At 40.8% G+C, this 27,417-nt stretch overlaps 1 protein-coding gene across 1 annotated transcript in view; it reads left to right on the top strand.

Moving 5' to 3' along the window:
• Positions 1-23,999, top strand: part of CNTNAP2 (contactin associated protein 2) — a gene marked incomplete at both ends in the record, with an annotated part of 998,227 nt that extends 974,228 nt beyond the window's left edge. The window contains 3 exons of the mRNA XM_084204413.1: positions 8,311-8,541; positions 22,740-22,811; positions 23,800-23,999. Of these exons, the coding sequence (XP_084060539.1) occupies positions 8,311-8,541; positions 22,740-22,811; positions 23,800-23,999 (503 nt within the window). The remainder of the gene's footprint in view (positions 1-8,310; positions 8,542-22,739; positions 22,812-23,799) is intronic.
• Positions 24,000-27,417: the final 3,418 nt, after the last annotated feature.

Here is a 27,417-nt window from a genome sequence, read left to right as displayed (position 1 = left end):
TGCCTTTTTTTGACAGAGGAGCTGCAGTCCAGCACTAGTCTTTATTATTCCTGCAATAATGGGACTCTGATAGGAGTGTATTTCATGTCAGTGATTTACTGTCTCTATTACAGCATGACCTGAAAGCCGTAACTCCTCTGCCAGGGACTGGGGTTTGGAAGTGTTCCAGGGCTGCAGCACAGCTTCCAGGCCAGCTCAGATTCTCTAATCCTGTTTATTTTTCATGCAGTTCAATGATTTTTAGCTTGTGCAGAAAGTGTCAGAATTGTTTCATAAAGGAATGGCCTTTGTTTGGGCAATTCTAATAAAGCTGCTGGTGCAACTAAAACGTGCACTGAGCTGTTACAGCCTTCATAAGTAATTTTCTTGCTTGTACTGTAGGTGGAAAGACCATTTCTTGACTGTCAGACAGCACCATGAAAGCACCATGCACATGCTGTGCAGCGCTGTTGGTTGGCACTGCTGGGTTAATGTTAAATCCCTCTGTTTCTGGCACAGTGCCTCACAGACCATAAATAACTGTGTCAGTGCATGGTCAGTGAGGTTGCTGGTCTAGATATAATCTAAACAAAATTATTCTATGCAAGCTATAAGATCTTATGAAAGGAAATCAGAAGGGTTACAAGTGACATAAATTTACAAAGCAAAAGTTAAAATAGCCACAGAAAGATCGTGTCTCAGGATAAGGTTACACTGTGAGGGAAACCTTAAGGCTCTGGAAAGCAATCAGTTGTAGACATATCTGGAGGCCTCTGACTTCGGGGTCTGAGCATGTTTGCAGGGTGAAGGGGACAGATGACATGTGCCAGAAGGAGTGACAGGATGGCTTTCCCAACATACTGTGGGCTGGAGGCCACCTGCAGCTTTACTGTATTGACTTGATGGGAAGGGGACAGGTGGGAAGGCACCTGGATATCACCTGTCCCTTGCAGACCTATGGAGTAAAAAAGTCCATCTGCTGCCCAAGATTTTAATTTTTGCATAAGGAGCACTTGGTAGCCATTTGCACTTGGGTCTTGTGAAGATCAGATGCCCATTTTCAGGGGCTGCTCACCCTTTTGTGCCTCCAGCATCCCTTGAGCATGTTCTCCATAAATGAGCATCTTGTCCCACTGGTACGAGTGTCCAGAAAGCAGCATGAACAGCTCAGTTTTGAGTAATGGACAAAATAGAGTGTTTTATGCTTAGTTTGTACCACTTACTGAAATTTACTTCAGAGACTGAAATTAAAAGCCAGGGACATTTGAGGGCCATGAAGAGCCTTTACAGTAGCTCAGTTCTGTCCCCATAAATCTTGAGGTTTTCCATCAGGTACAGCTCATTAAACGTAGTTCTGAGAGTTTAGCTTCTCTGCTTTGTACTGGGAGTATTTAGCATCTCTAAAATCACACAATGTCTACACAGTTAAATGGTATTAGCCCGTTTTTTGGGGTTTTTTTATATAGAAATTGCTGCTCTTAGGACAGAGGAGATATAAACAGCCAGATAGCAAATGGATGATTGATATATGATCTCCTTGTGCCAGGTCTCGTAAACTCTTGGAGATCTATATCACACCCAAGATAGCTCAGTTACCTTAGAAGCCATAAAATCAGCAGGATGGCTTCTGTGGTAGAGCTGGAAACAGAAAAGTTTTAATAAAAGGCAAAATAACAAAACTCGTTACAGAGAAAAACCGAGCCAGGTGCAAGAGGTTCTTGCTCCCGGTAAAACACCTTACAAAAGTGATTAGTTTCTTTGTTCTCTTCTTTTTCTAGTGAATTGCTTAGGTGGGACTTTTTGGCTCCTGTCCAATTGGCTATCCTTAAGTTTGAGGTGAAGTCCCCCAGGTCCTAGGAGGTGTCTTTTTACATAATTGAGAAAAGAAACTTTTGGGCTTTTTTCTTTTTTAAGGAGACAAAGGATAGTTTTGTCAGTCTGTCAACAGAGGGCACATTCCTATAGATGATCCCTCTTCACATTGGAGAATATTCACCAGGAGACCCAGGTAGTGTGTCCGAATGTAATTTTCCCATTCCCTGGTGTTATCCCTCTTTTGGATGTGTAGTAACTGCTCCTGACATGAACTTTTTAGCACTGTGCCTTTGGTCTAGCAGGTATATGCCATCACAGATAGGTTCTCCTGATGTCTGGGATCCAAAATAATCAATTTATTCTCTTGGGTCTTTTACACCATGCCAGTTCTCAAGTTTTGGCATGTGCTACAGTTTGATGTTGCACTGAACGGCTCATGTGGGCTTCAAGTAAGTGAAACTACTTTAGCAATCTCTGTGGACTGTGAATTCTTGAAATCAATAGCTTCCTTTCAGCAGAGTTTAAACTGCTTTCTATTCTGTGGAGCCTGGCGCCATAACAGAGAGATGCTTGAGATGCTGATTGAGCTGCTCTTTGGGTGACATAACAAGGTATCTTTCTGAGTACAGGGGACAAGGGGGCACGTGGTACTTCATTTCTGGGAGAAAATCTATTGCTAAGGTTGACCCAAAAGCAGTTAGTGGTTCATTAAATTGAATTGGTGAATTCACCTGTGCAGTCTATTAAAATATTATACAGTTTAAGTTCAATTTAGTACTGCTAGAGGAAGGGCTGTGGAGATTGATAATGGATTATCTTCTGTCTCCCCACTGAGTGCATGCTTGTTCTTAAGTGAAATAGCAGAGCAGCCTGGTAGCTCAGCCAGAAATGCCACCATATGGCAAAGCTGAACTTCTCTCACTGCTGATGTGGCTCCTTGCTTTCCAGAATCATTAAGCTCTCGTATTTCTGAGCATAAATGGGCACATATAAATGAGTCGTTGTCCTAAATCCAAACAGCTAGATTTTTCACCATTTTCAAAACTCAAATGGTATCTTGTGTAAATTGAGTAAGAAGTAGTCTTTTTTAGCAAATTGAATTGAAAAGGGCTTTGCTTGTGCTTCTGAGACTTTGTTTAAAGGTATCCTCTATCAAGACCAAAATCCCACCAGTATACAGAGCTTTCTTTCTCCCTACATCCCCATGCGCTAGTTTGGGCAGAGCTTTCCCACACCCAACAAAGAAAGAAGAGCTAGATGGCTGTTACATTTACTGACAGCCTTGCTGAACTAGAATAGGTACCCTTGGTTATGCCTTGTTTCTTCTTTGGAAGGCTCCACTGGAAAACTCCAAGGAAATTCATAGGAGGATATTTATTTCATATATTGTAATACATACTCACAAACTGTACTTCAAGTTCTTTTACATTTCCTTCCTAATGGAACACAATTTACTATAAATAGATGTCTTGATCTCTATATGTCAGGAACACTGTTCAAGGTTCAGAATTTATTATTACTTTCTGTATTGATACAGATTTGAGAGCCCATCAAGAAAAAAAATGCACTGATCAGCTACATAGCAGGAAGGTATTGAGCGAAGATACTCAGCACATACATTTAATAAAAACATGTTTTGTAGGTTTACTTCCCTCGTGGCTGGTTCTCTCTCCTCTGTTGCTTTCCAAGGTCCATGTGTAGCAGTCCAAGGCCATCTGTCCACATGTGGCACAGCAGTACTGGTTTGGCACAGTACTGTGCTGGATTGCACAGCTTTGTGCTGCAGCTTTGTGTATGTGTGAAACATCCTAGGATCCTCACACAGGGAACTTTGCATGAATAGGAAGCTGTTCTTTATCTATGCAAAACCTGCTCAGAGCTGTGGGACTAAACACATTGTCTTTGTTTTCTGCTACATCATGCTCTTGGTTTTTTCTTGTCTTTCTAAGTGTTTCTACAAGAATATATAAAAAATAGATGGTAGAACTAGCGGAACCAGACCTCTCCAGCAGTGCAGTAACTTCTTGTGCTATTAGAAGCTCTCTGGCCCTTTGAGCTACTCTATAAATCTTTTAAAGGCTAAGTATGGAAAGCCAAAAAGGGAGAGAAAGTAGATAAAAAGTGTATTTGGTGATGTGTCTGCTTCCGCAAGTAGCTCATCAGATGCATGCTGACTAGGTCAACTTGGGCAATAATCTGAATCAAAGTGTTTATTGGTTTCTCTTGTAATAGTGCCTAGGCAGGAGCCACAACACTTCACCTACAGGTAATGTAGTAAGGGCAAAAAGGGCTTAATAAACAGATAACTTAATTACACTGACTATTATTGCTGTGTGCTACTTAGACGTTTGTCACTTATGCACTGGTCCGGCCACAATTTTTCTCTCAATAGAATTTTTGGTTTTTTGCTTGTTTTCTTCTAGATTCATAAAATAATCAATTTCAGCATGTTGGGTACTTATTAATGGTGCCTTGTGTCACAGATGAGATACGTTTAGTTGGTAAGAATTGGGTGCACAGAGTGCCAAGGTTGTGGGTTGATCCCCATATGGGTCAGTTACTTAAGAGTAGGATTCAGTGATCATTGTGGGTCTCTTCTGACTCAGAATATTCTGTGATTCTGTGAAATACGCTTGAAAATAGATGTTCTTTGCATCTTTTCACCTAGTGGATAAAGCACTTCTTAAGTGGTGGCACATAATTTCCAAGAGAGAAATAGTATTATGTTCATCACTATGTGGCACATTTCTGCCACAACCCTGAGAAATAAGTCCTGAAATCAAAATGAGCAATTCCTATATCTTTTTACTCTTAAAGAAATAGCAAAACAGAAATAACAAGTAATTGATGTTAAAGATCTTCAGTGAATGATAAAACACATTACATTGGGTGACATCTGTGCGATTCTTGGCATTCTGTGTGCACGTTAAATAGATTTTTAAAATGTTTCAGTCATGTGGATTGGCAGTTGCATAGTTATTGTGTGAATATTTAGTGTTAAGGATTTGTGCACCACAATGCATCTGTGCTGGAATGGGTTCACCTGACTGGTCACCTCAGAAGGTTATGTGGTCAAGGCAGAAAAATAGTTAAAACCGACTGAAGTGAAAAAAGGGCCTATAAGTGACTTTCTTGCAGTCTTTCATTACAGAAATGCCTGAGGGAAAGTTGCCAGCAGGAAATTGTTGCATCCGATCTGAAAGCAGTAATATAAACGTTGTTACTGGGTAATGATAATACTGTATGCTGTGATATTTATATGACTTTCTACCAGCTTATGTGCTGAAAATTGGAATAATGCAAAGTAGTTGCATTGTACATTTCCTTTTTAAAATAATATCATTGTAATCATCTTTTGATTTTCTCCTCTCTTTGTTACAGGGAGAAAATTGAATTTTAGTCATGAGAACAAAGACATATTTCATTTTACAATCACTGCACTCCTCAGGAATGGGTTTATTAGGCTCCAATGCCCAGGGAAACAAAGTGTAATGGCCTAACATCAGAGGGTATCAGTGTGCTGAGCCCCAAGGGACGTGCAGGGGCAGGAACATGTTCACAGTCATGGAAGCTGATCTATACTGTTCTAGCACTGCTGAGATGTGAGCTGGCAGGAAATTTGCATGGGATGATTTTCACAGCCATGGCTTGTGGAATGTTTTAAACAAAAAATGTGGGTCTTTAGCAAAGTGCCTTGTTAGGCTGGGGAGTTTTGTTGTTGTTTTTTAATTCTTTCAGTATCTAGTATCTATCACTTATTTATGGAGTCAGAGAAGCGTGGCGCTGAAGTTGTTAAATTAGCAGAGTCATATTCATGGATCTTTGTTCTTGTCAGTCAGGACTGTGTGTGGGAGGCTATTAGCTTCTGCATGAAGTTCCACTGAATGGATAAAATGTGAGTGAAATCACTAAACTGTTAACAACAGTGGTTGCGATGTTTGAAGAGTCTTGTAATTGTTTCTTAGATTATAAGGATTATTCAAAAATGCAAAAATGTGCCATGAATATTTTATAGAAGTAAGAGAGAGTGAATATTGTGGTCAGAAGGAACTTTGCCTGAGTGATGTAGTCTGCAGGTAGCATTCAAATGCATGAACTGGTTTTTGTACAGCTTTTCTACTAACTGTGGAAAATGTACATGCATGGGGTGAGGGTTTTTTACTTACAATCAAATTTTTGAAGGAGATGTTGCTAATGGTTTGGTCAAAGTACTTTTTGAAAGGAGAGCTGGCTGTGACTAATACAATTATTGTAGGCTAGTCCTTATCTGGGTCCTGAGGACGTGTCCACTTTGTCAGAGATGACAGTCACTGCTCATTGCCAGCTCGTGAAATGTGTAGCATTAATACAGGCTGGATAAGCACTAGCCAAGAAAAGACATTCTCAAGTGAGAAAGAGAAGGGAAAATGCAGAGACTAGAAAATCCATTCTTGTATAGTGGATTGTGTAATGATTTAATGCAAGTAATTTTCAGATTATCCATCTTTGTTGTATGTCCTCGTGCTAGGTATGAAGGGCACTTGAACATTGCATGTTTATCATTCCCACACAATTGCAAAGACAGAAAAGGTAGCTTAGTTCCAGGAATACCAAGAAGTTGTTTTAGTCATGCTCTAGATTTGACCCTATTCCACCAGTTTTCTCACACTACATGCCTAGAGTGTAAACCCCAAAAATAAAATGGTTTGTCTGGTTTGTAGCCTCGGAGCTCCACGTATGTATCCCTGATGCCAAGCCCTCAGTATGCTGAGGAATGCAGCACTGACATATGTATCATGCTAGTTTTTAAGGACACTAAACAGCTCAGACCTCATGTAATTGTTCCTGATTTGGTTAGAACCAAATGCAGATATTCCCAAAAGATGCATTTTCTGATAATTTTAGGGGGTTTTTTTCTTTTTTTTGTAGCAAAATTCAAACCCAGATCGAGTTTGGTTCCCAGTTTAACCCCAAACTCTTAAAATAAAGCCCTTTCCCACTTCCTCTTCACACCTCTCAGAAGCTTTTCTTTCCCACCTCTGTCTTCCTTCCTTTATTTTTTATGACACAATCTTGTAATTTACAGGCATTTTTTTTCTATAAAAAACAAAATTTTCAGTGCTTATCATTGTTCCTATCTGAAAAGGTTGCCTTTGAATAATGTGGTGCTTTGAATAACATGGTGCTGCTCCCTCTTTTCTGGCCCCTCTGTCCCTCTACTTCTTTGCTCAGCTCAGTATGACTTTTCCCACTGACTTCAAGGGCCAGGCATTAACCCAATGACCCAGGGGAAGGTGGTTGGAAGTGTCCTGGTGCCTCTGGAGTAATTGTCCCTCATACAGCACAAACATGATGCTTCCATGTGTCCTTTTCATTCACTCCACACGACCATGGAAGAAAGGAAGCCAAATTCCCCACTGTCGTGTAAATATTATATTAGGCACTGCAGTGAGGCTTTGAAATGTTAATTCCCCTCTAATGCAGACAGCTGACAGAGGGGGACAGTTTTGATTTGGTTGTGACTCAGGCTGTTCCAACAGGTCCCGGCAGAATTCAAATAGCTGGGAGCAGATGCCAGTTTCCTGGGTAGTAAAGGCATTTTACATGATTTTGAAGTCATCTTAACTGGTGTTTAAGAAGGGAGAAAGCTACCTGGGGGGCAACTTTGAGAGACAGCAGCTGTTTTAGAGAGTGGTGGCAGAGCCCTCTGTTCAGCTCACGGGTACCAGCTGCCAGCTTGTCTGTCAGCCCACAGCAGTAAAAGACTGGCAGCAGGGTCTCAGCTCCCTCAGCCTTCAGCTGGGCTGGATGAGGTCCTGCCCCCTCTCAGCATTGCAGGGGAATAAAGGAAGGAGGCTGGAGATGGATGGTTTTCCACCTCAGGCCACTGGGACACACGGCCAGCTGGTGAAGGGAAGCTTGGCTCCCTGGAGAAGGAATGCTTGGCTCCCAGGAGAGGGGACCCAGGAGGTCCCTGCACCTTTGGTCTCTTGGTGAAGGGACACTTGGTCTTCTCATGAGGAGACAGGAGAGGGACAGGAGTGACCACAAGTGGTGCTGGGCAGGAGAACCAAGGGGAGAGAAGCAGGAGAACCAGGAACCAGGAGAACCAGGAGAACCAAGAGGGCAATAGTCCAGGGCTACGGAAGGGGCATCTCTCACAGCAGTGGCTTCGGCTGGGAGCAGAGACCCTGCCCAAGACTTTCCTTCTGCCTTCTGCCTTCTCTTCCAATACTCTTCTCAGAATTTTTTCCTGGCCTTTTGTTCTTTGATGACTCCTTCACCGACTCCTTCATGCCAGCCTTTCATTTTAATGATAGCATAGCAATGAAACCGAGTCATGTTAAGGCCTGAAGGTTTCCAGCTTTAATCTGTAAAGAAATGTAAAGAAACCTGTCAGGGTCTGACACAATCTCAGTCTCCTTCAGAGAGGGACTTGGGAACTTAGCTCTGGGAATCAATGTGTTCAGACCAATTGTGCTTTCCAAAGCAATGAATCGTTTCGATTAATTTTTTCCCCTCTTCAATTTCCCATAGAAATTGGGAAGATTGACCAAGATATATATAAATACAACACCCCAGGATTCACTGGCTGCCTATCGAGAGTCCAGTTCAACCAGATTGCTCCGCTCAAAGCAGCTCTGAGACCTACCAACGCCTCCTCCCACGTCCACATCCAAGGAGAGCTGGTGGAATCCAACTGCGGAGCGTCTCCACTCACCATCCCACCAATGTCGGCCGCCACCGACCCCTGGCACTTAGACTCAGGTAAGGTGACATCCGTGTCACATTACTCAGTGGAGCAGCTCTCAGAAGGAACCTGTCTGCCTTCCTCTGTAAAGAAAAGTAAAAATGAGAGCTGGGCAATCGATAAGTGACTCTAGGGCTGTAATCAAGGTAGGAAATGCAAAATTGGAATGATAGAGATTTGCCATCACTTTTAAATGCAGTTACAGAGGAGGCTTATTTTTCTTTTCTTTTGCTATTTTTTTCTTCTTTTTTTCTAATATTCTGCTTTATTTTTCTTTTCTGTAACTCTTAGGCTGTTTAAATGTCAAGTTTGGACCTAACTGATGTGATAGCACTTTCTCTGTAGTCAGCAAAAACCTTCAAGAACATATAAATAGAGTACAGTAGCATTTCTTATGCTGTATTCTTAATAAGTGAGTATATTGCAGTCAGCTTCATGTGAAAAAAAAGTAAATCTAATTTTAGGCATAAATGCATTTATGTAAAGTGCTGATTTTGTTTTCTGAAATGTCTACTCTCCATAGGCCGTGTTTAATAGAAAATTCCATTAGTCATGGTGGTGCTCATCTTGTGCTGAAAATGCTGGAAGCCAAAACAATTTGCAGATTCCAGCAATCTCACCCTGCTTTGTGACTGACAGGCCCTGAAAATGTACATTGTGGCTAACTTTAGAGGATTTTTCCCTCTTTTGCTTCTTGAGTACCAGGTTACCTTTAGATTTGTAGGGTCAGGTGTACGTTGATGCCTCCCTTGCATTTTGTCCTCATTCTGATTTCAATTGTAGAGTGTAAATTAGAACCTGTCCCGGCAAATTTGTTGTTTGAAGTGGTATAAAATTAAAATGCTAGAGGAAAAACTTAATTTTGATAATGATTAGTCTTTGAGTTTGCATCCATATGCCAGTTTTTAAATGAGAGGAGGCAGGTATATATGTCTTTCTCAGAAGTACATGTCAAAGTCGTACCTTTGAGGTTTGTTTTTTTGTGGGTGTTTGGTTGGTGGGTTGGTTTGGTTTGTTGTTGTATAGGATTTTTTTCCTTGCAGTGTCAAGGAACTCCTTGCAGCATTTCCTTTCATCTCTACTTCAGCAGAGAAGTAGGGCAGTTGTTTCTAAGGAGAGACAGAGCTCCTTGTAGAGCTGAGGATCCCACACATGAATACAAGCAGTATCAGTCTTTAAAACCTGTCATTCCCTCCTTGCTGCCATGCCATGCCATTGTAAGATTTCAGTATGTCTCTTCCCCACTTATAACATGCACTTTTCTACCTGAATTTTTTTCATCACAAATTAGTAGTCCCTTTTTTCTCTGGAATTATTCAACCTGTTTGTACCTGAAGGTTATGGACTGTGCTCCTCTTTCCATACAAACACATTTTCTGAAGGATTCCTCACTGGCACATGTCTTTAAAAAGTGTGCCATAAACTCTTTGAGGATGTGCTGCTGCTGTGAATCATATGCATCTAATGGGCCTTAGTTGTTAATTTTTGTTGGTTACTTTTCTTTCCATTTCATTTCAGTGCAAGCTAGCAAAAGACTATGGTGGGATTTACTCAGAATATTTGCTCAGCTCCTAATAGCTCCTGCAGGTCAAATAAAGAGGTCCTGTTTGTCCTTGGCACATGCTATTATGCTTGACCTTGTGTTGGTTCAATCTCATCTTGTAAACTTGGTTGACCTGACAGATTACAATTTACACTTTTTCTTCTGGATAAATTGTAGTACTTGGACACAGAGACAGTGTGAAGGATGTCAAAGTACATGCAGCATGCTAGTAGGTTGGCTCAAGCTGTCTGTTAGCTTCTTTCAGTAAAAAATAGATTTCATTGCCAGACTTAACTGTTTCAAGTCATGGGCAGACATAGCTCAAGAGAGCCAGCTTCATTTTCAGCAATGATTAGTTTTTGGAAGACTGGGAGCTAGGAATCCCTTGTCTTGTCCTCTCTAGTGATCCACAACAGCAGAGGGAGAAGATCATATTGCTTCAAAGACTTCTAGGGAGGGATTGCTGTACACCAAAGAAAGCAACAATGTCAGGTGAGTTATGATGGTAGAAATAAATTTCACAGCAAAGGAGTGGCATTTCACTGGTTCAGAAGCAAAAGGATATTCAGGTGCTGGTGAGCAATGTCTGGCTTCTACTGTGGGTGGTATTTCCATGGTGCAAAGAGGAGGTATCTCAGCAACTCATTTACCAGTATCAGTAAAAACAACTGAGTCTTTGTGAAAGTATCAGTGATGGTCTGACACAGACAGTTCAGTCATAGGAAAAATGTATTCTGTAGGCTGTGTAACCTTGAGTCATCAAAGTCATAGACTGTCAGTCATCAAAATGATCTTCATCAAAATTAAAATGCTTAGGTTTAGCGTCACTTTGTAAATTGGCAGTTTCCACTGAGGTTTTTTTTGTGTTTTCCAAACTCTACTTAAGACTTTCTAACACAAATCATGTTGAGAGAGAAAATGGAGGAATCTGAGGCATAAGTTATTGGCTTAGTCTCTGTTGTCTCATTGTGAATTTACTCCTTTACTAAACTGGCTGGAGGGACAAAGACAAAAAGCGACTTTGAAATTCACAGGAGCACTTGTAGGGATGTTAAAGCAAAAGCCACTCACACTTTGCCACAAAGAAATGGTTGCAAATAACATGGCTTTGAAAGCAGCAATTACTATGTGCAGCGTTTCTCATCTCCAACATGTTTTTATCTGAAATTTTTAGTGTTATGTTACCTATTTAATTTTAAATAGTTCTTAACAAAACATGTGAGCTGAGGATGGATGTTTCACAGTGAAAATAAAAATGTCAGGACAAAATTTGTGGGAAGTATCACATGGTTTAAATTCCGTTTAGTGACATACTCTGAACTCAACCTGACTCATATTTTGAGTTAAGTTTAGGTTTTTAGCTTTGTTTCTCAAATATTGTGGAATTGAACTTTGAGGATTGAAAAATGTTGTAGGAGGGAATCAAAGATAAGTGTCTAAATAGAACAGATACACCAGATGGCAAATGTAATGATCCTTTCACCTCTCAACTACAGTGCTGGATCAGATTTTGTGGATAATTACTAGAAGTTAAGCAGGTTCTGCCTGATGGGTGACCTACATGAAATGTTTTCTTTAAACTCTTCTGTGTACTTACTGCATGAACATCTCCTGCTAGCTGCAAAACATTTTGGATGCCCTAACAGAGAGGCTAAAGGGAAAATCATAATGACACACATCAGTCACTTGGCAGTTGACCTTTAAAAGCTAGTTCAGGGATTTAGCAATAAGAAGCCCTGTTGATTTTCTCCCCTGACAAATCAGCTGTACAGTTTGTCAGTTCACTGTCTTGCCCTTTCTGTTAGCCTTGAGTACACATATATTTCACATTTACCATATTAGATCTTTTTAAATTCCTTTATTGTTGTAGAAGTCCCACTTCCCTCCCTCCCCACCTCTGGCTGGCATTTTGCCATACTCCTGGGACATTATCTTAAACCATGATCTTGTTCAGTTTGTGAGTATTCTCACAATGCACAGTCTTTCCCTGTTGCTATGGTGATCCTCTCTTGGTGATGATGAAGCAAAGGAATTCAACAAGTCATTCTTTTCTGGAACGTGACTTTCTGGTGATTTAAAAGAAAAAGGTCAATAATGACATCCAAGCAGATCATCAATATAGTTCACTTCCTGTGCTTTCCTCCCATCAGTACTATCTCAGTTCATGTCAGACAATCCAATTTGCCTTGGTTGCATCAATAGAAGTGCAGAGAAGAGGCTAAAAAGAGCCTGATTGATGAACATATCTACCTTTATATATTGTCCAAAGCATTGAATTACCTGTCTGGCATTCAATTCAAAACAAAAGTTTTAATTTCTAAAGCCTTTAACTGTATTGGTATGCATTTTAATATCTATCACTGTGGTGTAGGTTAAAAAAAAGCTAATCACAAGGGGGTTTTAATATCTCTCAGTTAAATTTGCTAAGATATGGGTGAATGATAGCTGACACCTTGTTCATTGTAGAGAAGAAAAAAAATGGCCAAACATTATTATTTTTGTAGTAAAAAAGTCCCTCACCTAAAATGCCTTGTAGTTAAAATTAGAAGTTGCATATTATTGTAGTGACATTGTTCAGTATGTGGGTGCTTTTACCTAAGGTTCTGCCGATCACTAATGAAATCTCACCTCCAAAGTTTTATTATTCATATAAATAAAGGATAAAAGAAATGGTTATTACATGGGTATACCTCTCTGTTTTACATAAAATGTGCTCCAGCTTGCCAAACCACCCAACCTTGAATTTACTAAAAACAGGAGATCCAGAAAGGCAAGGCGCACACAATAGTTGGCAAACTATGCTTTAGCAGCCCTAAGTTGTCATAGCACTCTGTAGCTGCAAGATGCATTTACTGTGAGTATGAACAGAATGGCATCTGGAGTATTTAACATGGGATTTAGTTAAACCTATATTAGCTTCAACATATTACAAATTAAATGGAGCAGGATTAAATGCTACATCTGCAACATTCTTCAAGTGGCGTGACTTTTTTCTGACTGTGTGTATTTAAACCCTAAATGCTCTTTATTGTTTGTAATAGTTGAAAAGTCTTGCCTTTTATGAATCAACAGCTTACTTTGATACCTATATTGAGCATGTCCTGCAAAATCATGTACCACTGCCATTCTTATTAAAACAGCTCCTTGCAGGATTCTCTCTCTTTTTGTTATGAATTCATCCCTCTTCCTTTAAAAAGTGATGGCAGGAGAAGGGAGCAGCAGCACTGAGCACTGGCCATACATCCAAGCTCATCTATTTGGCCAGCTAATTCCTTGGTCGAGTGAAAGAGAGCAGTGAATTTCTGCACCAAGAGAAAGTGTCACTCGTGTGGTGGCAGTGCTGAAGGTCACCTTCCAGATTCAGATGCCATGGGTTGAGTCTCATCTCACCCCCTGACCACTGGTACCACACCATCTCAGAGACCCCAGCAGCAGCACCTGAGGAGAAGCTGGGTCAGGTGTGTGCTGCTGTGGATGTGTCTAGGAAGATGGAAAATAGCTTTTGCCCTTGTTAAGGGCTTGCTGCAAATGACACAATGGGAAGGAAGAATCAAAGGGGTTGTTTGCTGATGGGTGACAATGCAGCCTCAACATGGTCTCAGGTCACAAACACATCAACAAAACGCTCTTCTCCTGGCCACAGACATTGAAAGAGTCCTGTACACGTCAGTGAGTCCAAGAGCATGAGCACTAAGTTAGTGGTGACATGTGACAAAGTGCTCATTCTCTCTTTTAGGGGACGGCAGGAGAGCAGGGTCACTTCCCTAGGCTTCCTGCAAGGGCATGCAAGTCCAGGCAGGAGGCACAGAGGAGCTTCAACGCTTTTGTTCATGATGCAGCCTTACACATCTAAATTTGATCACCTAGTGTTAGCAAAATTAGAAATAGATATGAAGGCATTTACCAGAATAAAATGACACTCCTCCTTTTTTCAAGCATAGCAAACCTGTACTGCAATCAGAGAATCATGCCAGATTCTTTCTTCAGGGTTACTGATTACTCAAAGTGGTTGGTTTGGGTTTTTTTTAATTAACATGGCATGTAAACATTGGGAGGCTGTTTGTCTGCCAGTAAGGTAGTTTAATATTTATACTCTTTATATAAGAGACTGAAGATGAGCTTGCAACCTGCCCTGTGGGTCAGCAGGTTCTTCCACTGCCAGTCTGGTGCATTTCTGTGATTGTTTACTCTACTGAGAATGACCAGCATTCATCCCCCATGCTCCCAATATAAATATTGTCTCAGAAGTCCATGGCCTTGACATGAGTTGTTTTCAAACAAGAAGGTAGCAATTTTTGTCAGACAGGAGGGATTAATTCTAGCAGAAACTCATAGCTCAGTTTCTAAGCACCAAGTGTTTCTTGCAGACAAGAGGGTAAGTGGTGAACATTTAAATGCAACAGTTTCTATTTTTCTCCTGCCTATCAAACAGCTAACTAGGAAGAGCATCTGTCTGAAATTTGGCACAATCAGTGCTTCATCTTTAAAGGGTTTAATTATGGTGCTTGAATTACTGCAAATCTCTCTATTGATTTGGAATAAAAATGCCTCCCTCAGTCTCATGTAGCTCCTTCACACAATTATGCATAGCTTTCTCTTAACTTTAAGGCTATATAATTTCTGTGTGGGATTTCTGACACTCTGTCTAGTGTATCAGACAGCTGGCAGACTGCCAAGCTTGTAAATTCTTCTGGCATTCGTTGACAGACCAGTATTGTAGCTGTTTCATAAGCAGTGATTTGAATATTAAGGCTGCTACCTAATGTCAAGAGAAGGTGCTAATACTAAAAAGAGAGTATTTTCCATCCTCTGCAAAGACTTTATTTTTTACACAAGTACAAATCTTAACCAGGAACATAGAGATGGCATAAATTAGGGGGGAAATGGAGTGGAGAAGGAAGTATTTAAATGCCTGAGCACTTTGTGTGACTGCTTTCTTTTTCCTTTCCTCAGGCAGAAACACACTTACCTCCTGTGTAAGAGGTTATTCTAGATTACAGTCAGGTCATTACAGCTATTAAATGGTTTTCAGATTTAAACTCTCCAATCTGACCCATTTCTTATCCCCAGACCGAGTCTTTCTCTTTTTTTCTCCTTTTTTGTAACTGTCATAAGTTTACAGGTTTGTTTGGTATTCTTGCTCATTGGGGTGGGTTTTCTGCTTTTGGGAGGGAGGAGAGGGGTGTTTCTTTCACATATTCCCTCTGGGTCCATTGTCAGTGATTATGTACAGCCAGGCTTTGACCAGCATTAACTCCACTGTTCCTTTGAGAGCCCCAAAGCGCCTCATCTTCTGCATTCATTATAAAAGGAAGGATTTGTGAATCTTCCTTAACAGGTGAATGTAAGCACTGCTCATAAAATTTTCATGGAAGTGATAGCTTAGGCCAGCATGACTCTTGTCTGGAGTCATAGTGAGACTCAGTGTCAAACTGATGTTGCTACCAGGAATTAAAAGATAGATGAGTTTAGGTATTTGATGGATGAGGGTGCTCTAACGTGCTGCAAAGCAATTGGAAATCTGGCAGAGCAAATGTTCAAAATACTGATTCTGAGATCCAACTTGCTGAAGTTCAACTGCAGATGAAATCAAAAAGTGATGCTAAATGTCTGTTCTCCTTTTTAAATGAACAAAATTCTGTCATTTACCAGATAGTAGTATGAAGTGTCTTGCATTACCCCTACTTTGCACAATTACTTGCTTGTGTGCCAAAGAAGGTGTGAAACAATCATACAAAGGGGAAAGCAAGAGATAATCACCTAACCCATCCCAACAGGCAGTGCAGGAATGTTTTCCCTGTTTTTTATTTCATCCAGGACTGACTGGGGGAATTTGAGCTACAGGGATGGGTCTCCTGGTCTCCTAATAAGGCACAAGAGTTTCAGAGTTTCAGTCCCCTTTGTTAGGAAGATTGCCTGTCAAGACCAAAAAAAAAAAAAAAAAAAAAAAAAAGAATATTGTACAACTCTCTTACTGTAAGCAATTGATAAAACTCCATTTCCTCCTCTCCTTAAGAGTATGGACAGCAAAGCTCACCTGCAGAAGGACGTTAAAGGGCTGGTAACACAGCAATTCACAAATAGCTATCATTACTGATTAGGCTGTCTAGTGCTGAGAGTCTGTATTGTCCCAGTTCATTGACCAGGGAGCTTTCACTTCCTTTTCTCCCAGCACTGCCATTGTCCATTGTTAACATTTCCATTCTTCATTCTGAAATTCATGCTTTTTTTTTACAGTAATGCTTTTCTTCTATAACCCCTCTTACCTTCCCACTGTCCCAGGCATTTGCATGCAGAAGGGTGTTCAGAGGACAATTTAATTTCTATGAAGCCATCATTAATTTATACTCATTTTTTATTGAAATAAAAAGAGAGGATTGGAGAACCTTCGCACTAGAAACGTAAACTCACCGGGTTTGTGTTTTCCATTATCTCTGTGCATGTATCTCTCTCAGCTGAACTCACCAGAAGCTGACATAGAAACTGTTTGAAATTCAACAAAAAGTTCTTAGGGAAAATAAAATATTTCAAAATATTTTTGATCTAACTGAAGATACCTGACAAAACTTAGTATAAGTAATTGGTCCAAATAACACTAAGGTGGATTTTTTCCTCTCTGACCCCCCAGTCAAGATGGTTGTAAAAGACTGAAGAAATTAGTGAATTTTGTTCCAACATGGAGATTCTCATGTTCCAAATAATTAGCATTATTGGCAACAGAGAGAAGATGACATTTTTTAAATTAAAAGCCCCAATTTTCCCTCTAAGCTGCGCGTCTGTTCTGGTAGTTACAGAATTGCAAAGTGGGTGGTTTTTTTCCAATATCCTGTAACTTGTGCTATAAAAAATTTATTAAGTCTGTGACTGTGAAGATTTCTATTTCCATAAAATCAGGAAAGTGGTTCATAATGGGGACATACATATAACCCTCTAACACTACACTTGAGGCATCACTAAAAATTCAAGGAGTGATGATTGACCCCACATAGCGTGCTAGAACAAAGCTGACCTTTTACTAACAACATGGTTAATAATATCTTTTAGATATTTGGGGGGGGGTAAGTGTGAGGTTGGGTTTTTTTTAACTTGGAGGTGTTTAATATTAAAAATCTCTTCAGCCAAATTCTTGGTGTTAACACTTAACCTCTTAACCTGGTGTTCTTAGGACTTCAAGTAAAGTATGTTAACAGAGTTTAATGTTAAACAGTTCTCCCTCAGAATCTGCTCCCAAATGCCTGGAAAAGCAGGAGTAGGGGCCTTCTGAGTTTTCAGCTTAGAAAAGTAGGGAAAAAAAATAGATGTATTGATTTAAAAGATAAAAACACATGAACTTTCAATACAAAGTAAGACACAAAAAAGAAACGTGCATTAAAAGAGACAGCTTTTTCATACTGCTTCAGACTTTTTTGTCTTTTGCTGAACTGCTGCAGTTTACGTGTCATGAGAGCTCCTCACAGAGCCAAACTCAGGAGGAGAGAAGTGGCTGGGATGGGCACAGGTAGTGGGATGAGCACAAAAGGGCACTCTAAGGGTTGTGCCTTTGATGTAGAACTGTGTAATGGCATTGTTTACTCCTGCTCCGTCATTGCTGTGCATGTGTTTAGAGTTTCACTTGTGATCCAGTCCCTTCAGCAAGGGGAATGGGGCTGTGACTGCACATTAATTTCTACTATCAAGAGTCAAGCAATTAGGTTCTGTACTTAGAGTCTGTAATAAGGAGAGCTCTGTAATTTCAAGCCCCAGCAGTACAGTCTCACCTGACCAGCAGAGCTGACATAATTTACAGAATGACACCTGAGAGCTTGCTCTTATTTTTCTCTGTGCTGTGGTCCTATGGAGAACCAGATTAATAAATAGATCTAGTATCCAGCACTTTCTCATAATCCTAACATGTAAGTGAGTGTTTGCTGGCATTGCAAAGTCAATTCTTGGATGCTTGGCTGCAAAATAGAATTTGGAAGAAAGAGTTATAGTTCACATATTTTCTGCTTCTAATCAATGCCTTGATTGATGTGGGTTTTATGTTCCTTGTGATCACCAGATCTGGTGGTTCTGGTGCTTCTCCAGTTCATATTTAACTGAAAACCCAACTGGTTTTAGTAATGGATGAACACCTCTCAAAACTATGCACATCTGTAAAAATGAAAGGCCAAAGAAGTCTTGCAGCACATAAAATCAAGTCTGAACAAGCTCACTTTCCAGCATTTCACATTTCATTGATTGTTTCAGACCTGTTATGACTCTCACACTTCCTTTTTTAGAGCAAATCTAAACTGTATCTTCCTTTGTAGTGTGGATATATTTTAACCAAGACTTGCCCACTCAGAAGAAAAGTTCAGTTTAAAAAATTGCTTTCAATGACTTATGTATAACACACCTATTAATGTATCTCTAAACAAAATTTGCCTTTTTACTGTGTGCTTCTTGATACTGCTCTTTGTCTGAAAATGCCCACCTCGCTTTGATTTTGGGTTTCCCCTTGCCTTTACTGAAGAGCCTTTTGCTCATTTCTCAGCCCACACTCACCTTCTGGACTACTTTACCAAGGTCATTTTTTTAATCTCAATTTTGTGAGTTTGCAAAAGACTTTTATGTGGGATCCATTCTAAAACATTTTCCCTGTTTGGCAGATGCAAAATCATGCCTGTCATAATGAAGCAGAATTAATTCACTCAGCTAAACCAAGCACATCTGTCATCTTTAACATCTAATCCTAATTGTGCTCTGTTTATCCAGTCCCGTCTTCCCTCTCCATTTATTGAGGGCTGCTGTTTTGCATCTGACTGTGGCAATGACCATGCTGGGCATGCTGAAGGATGGTAGGGCTCCTACTGCATTTTTGTGGTCATCTAAAGCTTCAAATGTCATTAAAATGATGGCCAGAATATGGAATTTGCCTGCAGTCAGTCTTTAATCACCCTTTAAGGTGCTGCAAAGTTTCTTCAACCCCATTTACCCTAATAACATAGAGTTGAAAAGTGCAAAACATAAGTACAGACTCTGTAGGTTTACTCTGTGGTTATTGAAACTGTGGCCTTGTAAACAGCAACCCATGAAAGAAAGAGAAAGCAAAGTGTCCTTTTACATAAGTTAGCTTCAGGATGGTGGTGTTTGAAGCAAACCTGATGACCTGCTGGGGAGAGACAGCAAAGAACAGCCATGCAAAGAACAGCATCAGCCAGCTTGGATCCTGGAAGGGAAGCAGATGAAGTGATGTTCATAAGCCACAGAGGAGCTTAGCATTTCCTGGTACAGAGCAATCTGTCCCTGCACTAGCTGCAGGTTTTAGGAAAAGGTCTTTGGTGTGCTGTGACAGCAAACTGATGGCTCTGTGCCACAGCTGCATGAGCTGAGGATTTCAGGCAGCTGGCAGGACATTTCTTGGGTCAAAATTTAGCTTTTCAGGATAGATTTTCTGTTTCCCAAGATAGATTAAAGAGCTCTTTACTCCCTTCTCCATGTTTTGAATCACACACATGAGACTCTGGCTACTTGGAGAAACCTAGGGAAGATTTGTTTTAGGAATTACTCTTTACAGCCTATGAACAGCACTTTATATAGTCTTCTGTGCTTTTATCAGAGGATCAGTATTACTGCTGTCCCATACTGCTGTCAGCATGCTCTAATGTGTTCTTTCCTCTTTTAGTTCCTGAATTCCAGCAGCAATGAAAGAAAAACTCTTTTTAGTTGTCTTTTTGGTTTAATATTACCAAGGAATGTAGTAAGGTCAGAGAGGATTCCCCATGTGTTTGAATGATGTAACTCCTGTCTGAAATACCTGCACTTCGTACCTGTTGGGCACAAGACTCTGTTAGGCTCATCTTGGAGGGTCAAGGACTGTACCCTCATATGTTCTTTTCTGCCTAATTGCTGTGGCAGGAATTGCCCTTTTGTAGTTTTTTGACCTCTGACCTATAGCTCTTTCTGATCTTTTGAGAAGCTACTGGAGAATTTCAAGGGAATGCCCTATTAAAAAAGGAAACTAATTGGTTGTTTTCTTTCTTCTTTATCCATCTATAGTAATACTTCAAGTAAAAAAAAATTGTATGGATTTTTTTTGGCAGCAAAATACATTCTATAACCCCACATTTGGATGAGATTTTAGATACAACTTTTCAGTCAAAAAATCCCCATAATATGCAAGCAGGTCCCTTGGTGGCCCAAGAATACTAGAACAGCAATTAATAAATTACAGTGATAATATCTGTCATCACTACTGCAAGTGCTTTAAAAAAAAGATCCATGAAAGTCTAAACTCCTTTTTGTTTCCTGGTGCTCCAGCAGCTGCAGCAGGGCACAATTTTGCCAATTTGATGATGAACTCTTGCTGAACTAGTGTCCCCTGCTCCCAGACATGTTCTTGTTCCCTTCTTGTCCGAGGTGAGAGTCTCAGAGTGAATCACACGTGCTTGCTGATCCCATGGACAGCTCCTCCTGAGCGTGTAGGATGTCTGGGTGCCATGGGGAGCAGCTGTGCGTGGAGGCACTGGGTCCAGTCCCAGCAGCAGCTCTCAGACAAGATCAAGGATGGAGCTCCACATCCTGCATCATGTCCTTCCTTATCCTGCAGTGTGCTTCAGTGCTGTTGAACATCCTAGACTGTGGTCTTCCATCTGCCAGGAATCCCTCATAGCATAGCCAGTGCGGTGTGGCAGCTCAAGAGGGATCATGCTGCCCTGAACAGCAGCTTTCCTCTTTCTTCACATTTCACTAGTGCCATTGTTCTTGAAATAACCTTTGAAAAGAGAATAAAATATAATATTCAATTGCAAGGGAAGGAGGAGCTGTGACCATTGTAGGTTTTCAGATTTCTTAGACACAGGAGACCAACTTTAAAGCAAATACTAGGACTTGTTAACTGCCTGTGCTTCTGCTCAGATGACAAGGGGCCTCCTTTTGGGTTAGAATGACAGAGAGGAATTCCTTGTGATTTGGCAAACTGATGCTTTCCCCACAGTGTTATTTGCCTTTAGGATTTTCCTTGAGATGCAGGGAGGGAAGGTTTGAAAGTAGGATTTCCCACTGCCAGCCCTTCCCTTTTAGCACTGCAAGGGTATGTTTATAGACCCTGTGCCAAATGTCTTCATTAATGGTCCTGGCACAGTTCTTTGGAGCAAAATCCACTGATATGGAACCAGGTATTTATACATCTTCTACAATTTATAGCTTGATTCATTTCAGAGGGGTGCAGACGAAGGTTTTCAGGAGCCAGAGCACCAACAAATGTCAAAGGCACAAGTGCTGCTGGCAAAAACTGCTGGACAGGGCCCCTCTGCTGAGCTCTGAGAAGCACACTCCTGTTTGTCCCCCAGGCAGCCAGCCAAAAACCAGCTGCTGAACACACAGCTGGTTCCACTCTCTCCCAGAGGAGGCACCCAGAGGGCTACTCCAGCCCCAAACCTCTTTTCAGGCCATGTGGCAAGCTGAAACCATTCATTCTTTTGTGCAGCTGCTTTACAATACAAAAGGAACTTTATTATGGGTTTTAGTCCGTGGTAACAGAAAGACAGTTGAATTCCCTCAGCCAGTTTTTGGTATACTGAATGCATCACTGGTCTGTAAAGGCAACTGATTATTTTCATACAGTATCACCTAGTACATCAAGCAAAGAAAATACAGTGGGGTTTTAAAGGCTGCTCTGAGAAGCAGTTAATGTCCTTGATTATTGTAACTTTCTCCAGTTAATGCACTTTTAACAACATTTTCTGTATTTTAAAATCAGTGTCTTAGTCCAGGGGCAAAGAAGGAAATGATTGCAACTGCTCACCCAGCTGCCTAGGCTTGCTTAGTCATTGCAGTGTCCAGTTGCTATGTCTGACTGTAAAGACAATGCTGAGAAGTTTAACTGATGAGATTGCATCTGTGATATTTTCTGGAGGTTAAAACCAAGGCTACCATCCAAATTCATCCAATTTCATCCAATTCTGCTGCAAGGAGTTTCTCCTTTTCGGGTCGCTGGCATATTTGCCCGTATTCCCTCTCCTTACCTGTGTACTGGAGGCTCTCCTCACCCACAGCCTCCCATGCCTCAACTCCTCCAGCTCACAGCCTTGCTCCTTAGCTCCAAAGCAGCTCCAGCAGTGGCTCAGCTGCCATGCTGGGTTCTCTCCCAGAATGGGAAAAGTGCTGGCATGGCTGCTCGATGGCTCTGACCAACAGAAGCTCCAGCCCCTCTCTTACCTTGGACTGTGCAGCAGCAAAAGGGATTCAAGTTTTTTCTTTCAAGGAGCTTGAATTTGTACTCAATGGTGGTTACAAAATCCTGAAAGCTTCTGAAGCCTTTAATAGGTAGCAGTGACAAAGACAAAAATCTCTGTAATGATAAACATGATCACACACTTTTAAGAGAGAGGTTTGTTTTGTTTTGTGCTTTTTATCACTTAAAACTTACTGACTTTATGTTAAAGGACTAAATGTCTTCCTGTACCAATAGCAATCCTTACCAAGGGTATCTCCTTTATTTTAATTTTATTTTTGTTACAAGGAGCAAGCAAGTAGTTCTGAGGGATTAGACAATATTAACAGATCTTTTTGGTTTTATTCATCTATAGATAAATATCTAGAGATCACAGTTCTCTTTAAGTTGCATCTGATGATGTTGGATGTATTTCTGGACTTATACAGAAGTTTCACTGCAATTTACAACATAAATCTTTAATTCTCTATTTACAGCAAGTGCTGATTTTCCATACAATGGTCAAGCTATAGGAGATGGAGTTAACAGAAACTCAGCTATTATTGGAGGTAAGAAAACTGTCTACTTTTCCAAGACACTTTGCAGTCTCTGATGGCTGAATTGAAGCTGGCAATAAGGCTTCATATTTCCATATCCAGGTTTAGGTTTGTTACTTTAGTCTTGATTTGCTGTGTAATTTTTCCTTTCTAATTTATATTTTTATTATTACTTGTAACTTTTCCTAATACTTTGAAACTTTACAATACTGGAAGGATAGCATTGCATTCCTCAGAAAAATTCAGGCCACACTTGAGCAGCCTCGGTTCACCTGCCCAATGCATCAGTTAATGTAAAGTGACATAACTCTGGCTGGTAACAATATTTTTTTTCTGAAAATTTTAGAACATCTTCATCCTGGAAGATTCCTTTGCCTGTAGAGAAGGGCCCAAACAGGAACAGTGTTGTTTTATCATAGATCCTAAGAGGATAACACTCAGGAGACTTCTCTATAACAGGGTTGAACCCAAAATAGACCATTGCAGGGAGAGCAATTAAGGCTAGAACTGATAATAAAGTGGAAACATCTGCAATTATTTGGAGCCAGTGCTTAGTGGGTGGCATGAGCCAGCAGTGAACCAAGCCAATTTTCAGGGACATGTAGAGGAGCTGGGATAAGTCTTTATAGCCATTGACTGGAAAGTGAGAATGAGAGATTCCACCTTCAAAGAGCTGCCCACACATCACCAATACGCCCCACTGTTCTGGGAGCACCCTCTGCCTCATGGTCAGCAAAGCTTAAGTCTGTAAAAAGGTATTAATTGAAGTTTTTGCCTATGGGATGAGAGTCACCAGCAGCCTTCAAGGAGCTGCATTCTGTATGTAGTGGAAAGCATATATAAATATTAGAGTCGTGGAAACCATGCAATTGTGGTGATGCCCACATGCCCAAGTAGCTTCTGCTCAGCCCAGAGGAGTTTTGCGAAAAAAGATCCTTTCTTTGTGTTAAAGCCTGCAGCCGTTCTCACCGGGGCATCTTCTCTTCCCTCCTGCGCGCAGGTGTCATCGCCGTGGTGATCTTCACCATCCTCTGCACCCTGGTGTTCCTGATCCGCTACATGTTCCGCCACAAGGGAACCTACCACACCAACGAGGCCAAAGGGGCAGAGTCGGCCGAGAGCGCCGACGCCGCCATCATGAACAACGACCCCAACTTCACGGAGACCATCGACGAGAGCAAGAAGGAATGGCTTATCTAAGCCCACGGGGATGGGGCCTGGGGTGGGGTACGAGCTGGGCCAGGGCGGGACTGGGGTGACTCTTGCAGTGGAGAGAGAACGCTCTGTGTCGGACACTTGAGCACACATAGGATAAAAAGATCAGCACAACTGGAGGAGCAAGTGACAGGAAAATACCACTGAGACTGGAGAAAAAAAAAAAAAGAATATCTCAAGCATTTAAGAAAAAATACTTTTTAATATTTATTTACAGCAAATTGCCCCTTCCGTATCCCAACATTTACAACAAAGAGCAGTTTTGCAGCTTCAGCACTGGTTACAATTTTCAGTAATACCTGTCTATTTCTGTGTGTGTTTAGAGATGTTCCGGATACCTGTGACAAGAAACAGGGCTGGTTTTTTATATTTTTAAAAGCTGTTTAAAATGTGGGGGGCTCTGCCCTGAGGACAAGTGGCAGCCCTTTCTTCCCGGCGCTGTGTTCCTTCCTGGCTGGCCACTTCCCCGCCCTCAGCCCCGCACCTTTGTGACCACACCACCGTTTATTTGGGTGACATTGATCCAGGGGGTGGGATACGGGGTGAGGACTAATGCAAATCTTATTCACCAGTTTCTCAACATCTCATCAGCCCATGTCAGCCCTGGCAGGACCCATCTTCTTGACCCAGGCACTTCACTGATTGTGTGCAAGTCTCATCAGCAATGTAAAAATACTGTTATTATGACTACTATTACTAAAGAGGATTATCATAAAGCACAGGAGGCTTTAAAGGGTTTTTGTATTATTTTGTTGGTCTCTGAGGGAGGATGATGCTGTGTGAGTCTGTAGACCTAGTCTGTTCCTGTGTCTTTGTCTATGGCACCAGGTCACCACCTGAGGCATGTGCCAAGTTAAACTCAGCTCTGACTGTGGCATATTGGCATATTCTGTACATTGTAGTAGGGAATTAGAGCCAGACCTTTTTTGCTTCTGTTTATTCTTAATAGGCTGTCATAGAAATAATAGTACAGCTTTACTCAGTGCATTTGAACTCATGGACTTCACATCCTTTTTTTTTTTTTTTTTCAACTTGGGACTAGCAATTTATTCCTTAAATCCCTTGTTTCAGTCCCTTTGCAAGGAAAGCCTCCACTGGCAGTGTTTGCACAGTCAGGAAGGTGAGGCAAAGGAGGCTTGAAAACTCTGCCTCCAGAGCAGGTGAGGAACACACAGCACACAGGGGAGAGTTACTTTTCAATACAGAGATTTACCCCAACTATTTTACTGTCTTTGTAAGGTATTTTTAAGAATAGCAAGGCCAATGCCAAGTACAGCATTGCATGCCATTTTTCCTCTCAAATCAGGAGTGTCCTAGGTGTCACCTGAACAGCAGGCAGGCAGCTAGAAGGAAAGACAAAGGGGCAGCCTGAAGACTTAATATCCCTTAGTGGCAATAATTTAACAAAGCTTTAGCTTGCCCTCTGTAGAGAAGCATGATCCTCCTATGGTCTGAATTGATAGGAATTTAAGGCCTTAGTGGACAGGTTTTGCAGTGGAACAGAATGAAGGAATGAATATACTGCAGGGCTTTGCCATGTGCTGAAAGAACAGAATCCATACCAGGAATTTCCCTTTAAAAGTATTTATTCTTCTGACAGTCCTAGATTTGCTTTGTCTTCAATATTTCTGGGTTTAGTATGCACAGATTTAATTCATTTTTCTGCACAAGAAAGATTTATTTTCCACCCAGATATGCAATCTACTACACTGAGAAGTGCTAGCAGTTTTGATTTCATCATCTCTTTGGTTACAACTTTCATTATTCTAATTGACACTTTAAAAATGGAAAAAAAATCATATAGGGGAAAGAAAATATTAGAGTCTTACCAGACAAGACATTGATAAACACAATTTGTCAGAAAGTAGGCCAGGTAGTTTGGGTTTTAAGGATAGTAACCTAAAGTTCTCTTTTGGAGGAATATTATCATTGAAAATAGATATCAGAGCAAATCAAGCCCATTAATTTATTCTATTTATGGATTTGAAATTAGCATACAAAAAAGTTGCCAGTTTTAAAAGCAATTACTGTTTCTCAGGTAACATACATGGCAGAGAGGTTCAGGTAGGCATAAAAATTGCCTCTGTTACTCATGTGCTCTGCAGTCTTTTGCCTTGCCTTCAGTATTAACCTCTGCCTCTCTTGACTGTAATCAAGCAGATGAGTCCTGGGTTTAATCATGGGTGTAAAATAAGTCTTCTCACCTTGGGGAATATCAGCAGGGGATGGATCTACCCCATACCACCACTCAGCAAACTACCTAGAAATCACAGATGTCTCTGTAGGATTGAAAAGGCATTATCTTTCCTCTATGATTTTATGTTTCATTTTATTTTAATGGTATTTTAGTCCACTCTGAAAAGCATCCTTGCCTGCAACTTCAAGCTACCAAGAGGCATGAACAGAGCATCATTTGCATAGATTGGCATTTGATTTGCAGAAAAAACACTCTTAATCTGAATTTAATGCCTGTGAGGAAGATCAGACTTCTGTATCCTGAGAGACTAGAGTCTTCTGCTACTTGATGTGAGAGAGACAGATTTAACAGCCATAGTGCAAATAGTGTTGAGGCCAAAAGCCTCACTCAGCATGGCATTAGAAGGGAAAGATGGCTTGATCTCCATGTCAAACCAAGTTCTTGGCAAAGCAAGAGACAGTTGTCTCTGGTTATGGTATGAGGCCTGTAATATCTAGTCACCAATTTTCTAAAAAAATTAGCAGCTAATCTCCCACAACCCTGGGAGATAAAGCAAGAACTTTTGGGAAATAACCTTTGACCATTGCATAAGCAATAGTTATAAATTAGTGTCTTAAATTTGAAAACCAGCTTAAATTTCTGAAATCAAGTCAGAGTCATCTGCATCTCTCCACTGGCTGGACACCATGGACTTTTTTTCTGTAAAATGCATTAGTGCTGTGTTAAAATACAGTCACTTTCATAACCTAGAAACCTTTAATTAGAACACTTGTTTCTCCTTAAATTGGACCTTAGACATGATATTATCGACAAGCAGCTGTCTCTGTAGAGGGATTTGGTGACTTTAGGTGAATTCCTGCCTTTCTGCTTTGTGTTTCATTTCTGAGAATGGTGTATGTTTTATTATAGGCACTGGTCATTCAGCATCCTGGCAGCGAAGCAGGAGCAGACTCAAAGATGTAGCCTGTGTATTTTGCTAGCACTATATCTATCCTGAAAATTGCTTCCACTGCAAGCCTATCATTGAAGGCTGAAACAACATCCATAGTTTATTTCACCCACTCTTACTTGTGCCAAAAATCCATGTTGTTCGACAGGTATGAGGGAAGATCTGTTTGAGGGGAGAGTGGATCCTGCTTTTATAAAACTCTGTACTTTCCCCAAAGAATATTAAAATAATCAGTCTTTTATCACCTGTTTTGTAGC

The sequence above is a fragment of the Fringilla coelebs genome (genome assembly GCF_963513975.1).
Source record: "Fringilla coelebs genome assembly, chromosome: 1".
NCBI classification, from domain to species: domain Eukaryota; kingdom Metazoa; phylum Chordata; class Aves; order Passeriformes; family Fringillidae; genus Fringilla; species Fringilla coelebs.
The sequence above is the reverse complement of the archived record's forward strand: the minus strand, read 5'-3'. Positions and strand labels throughout refer to the sequence as shown.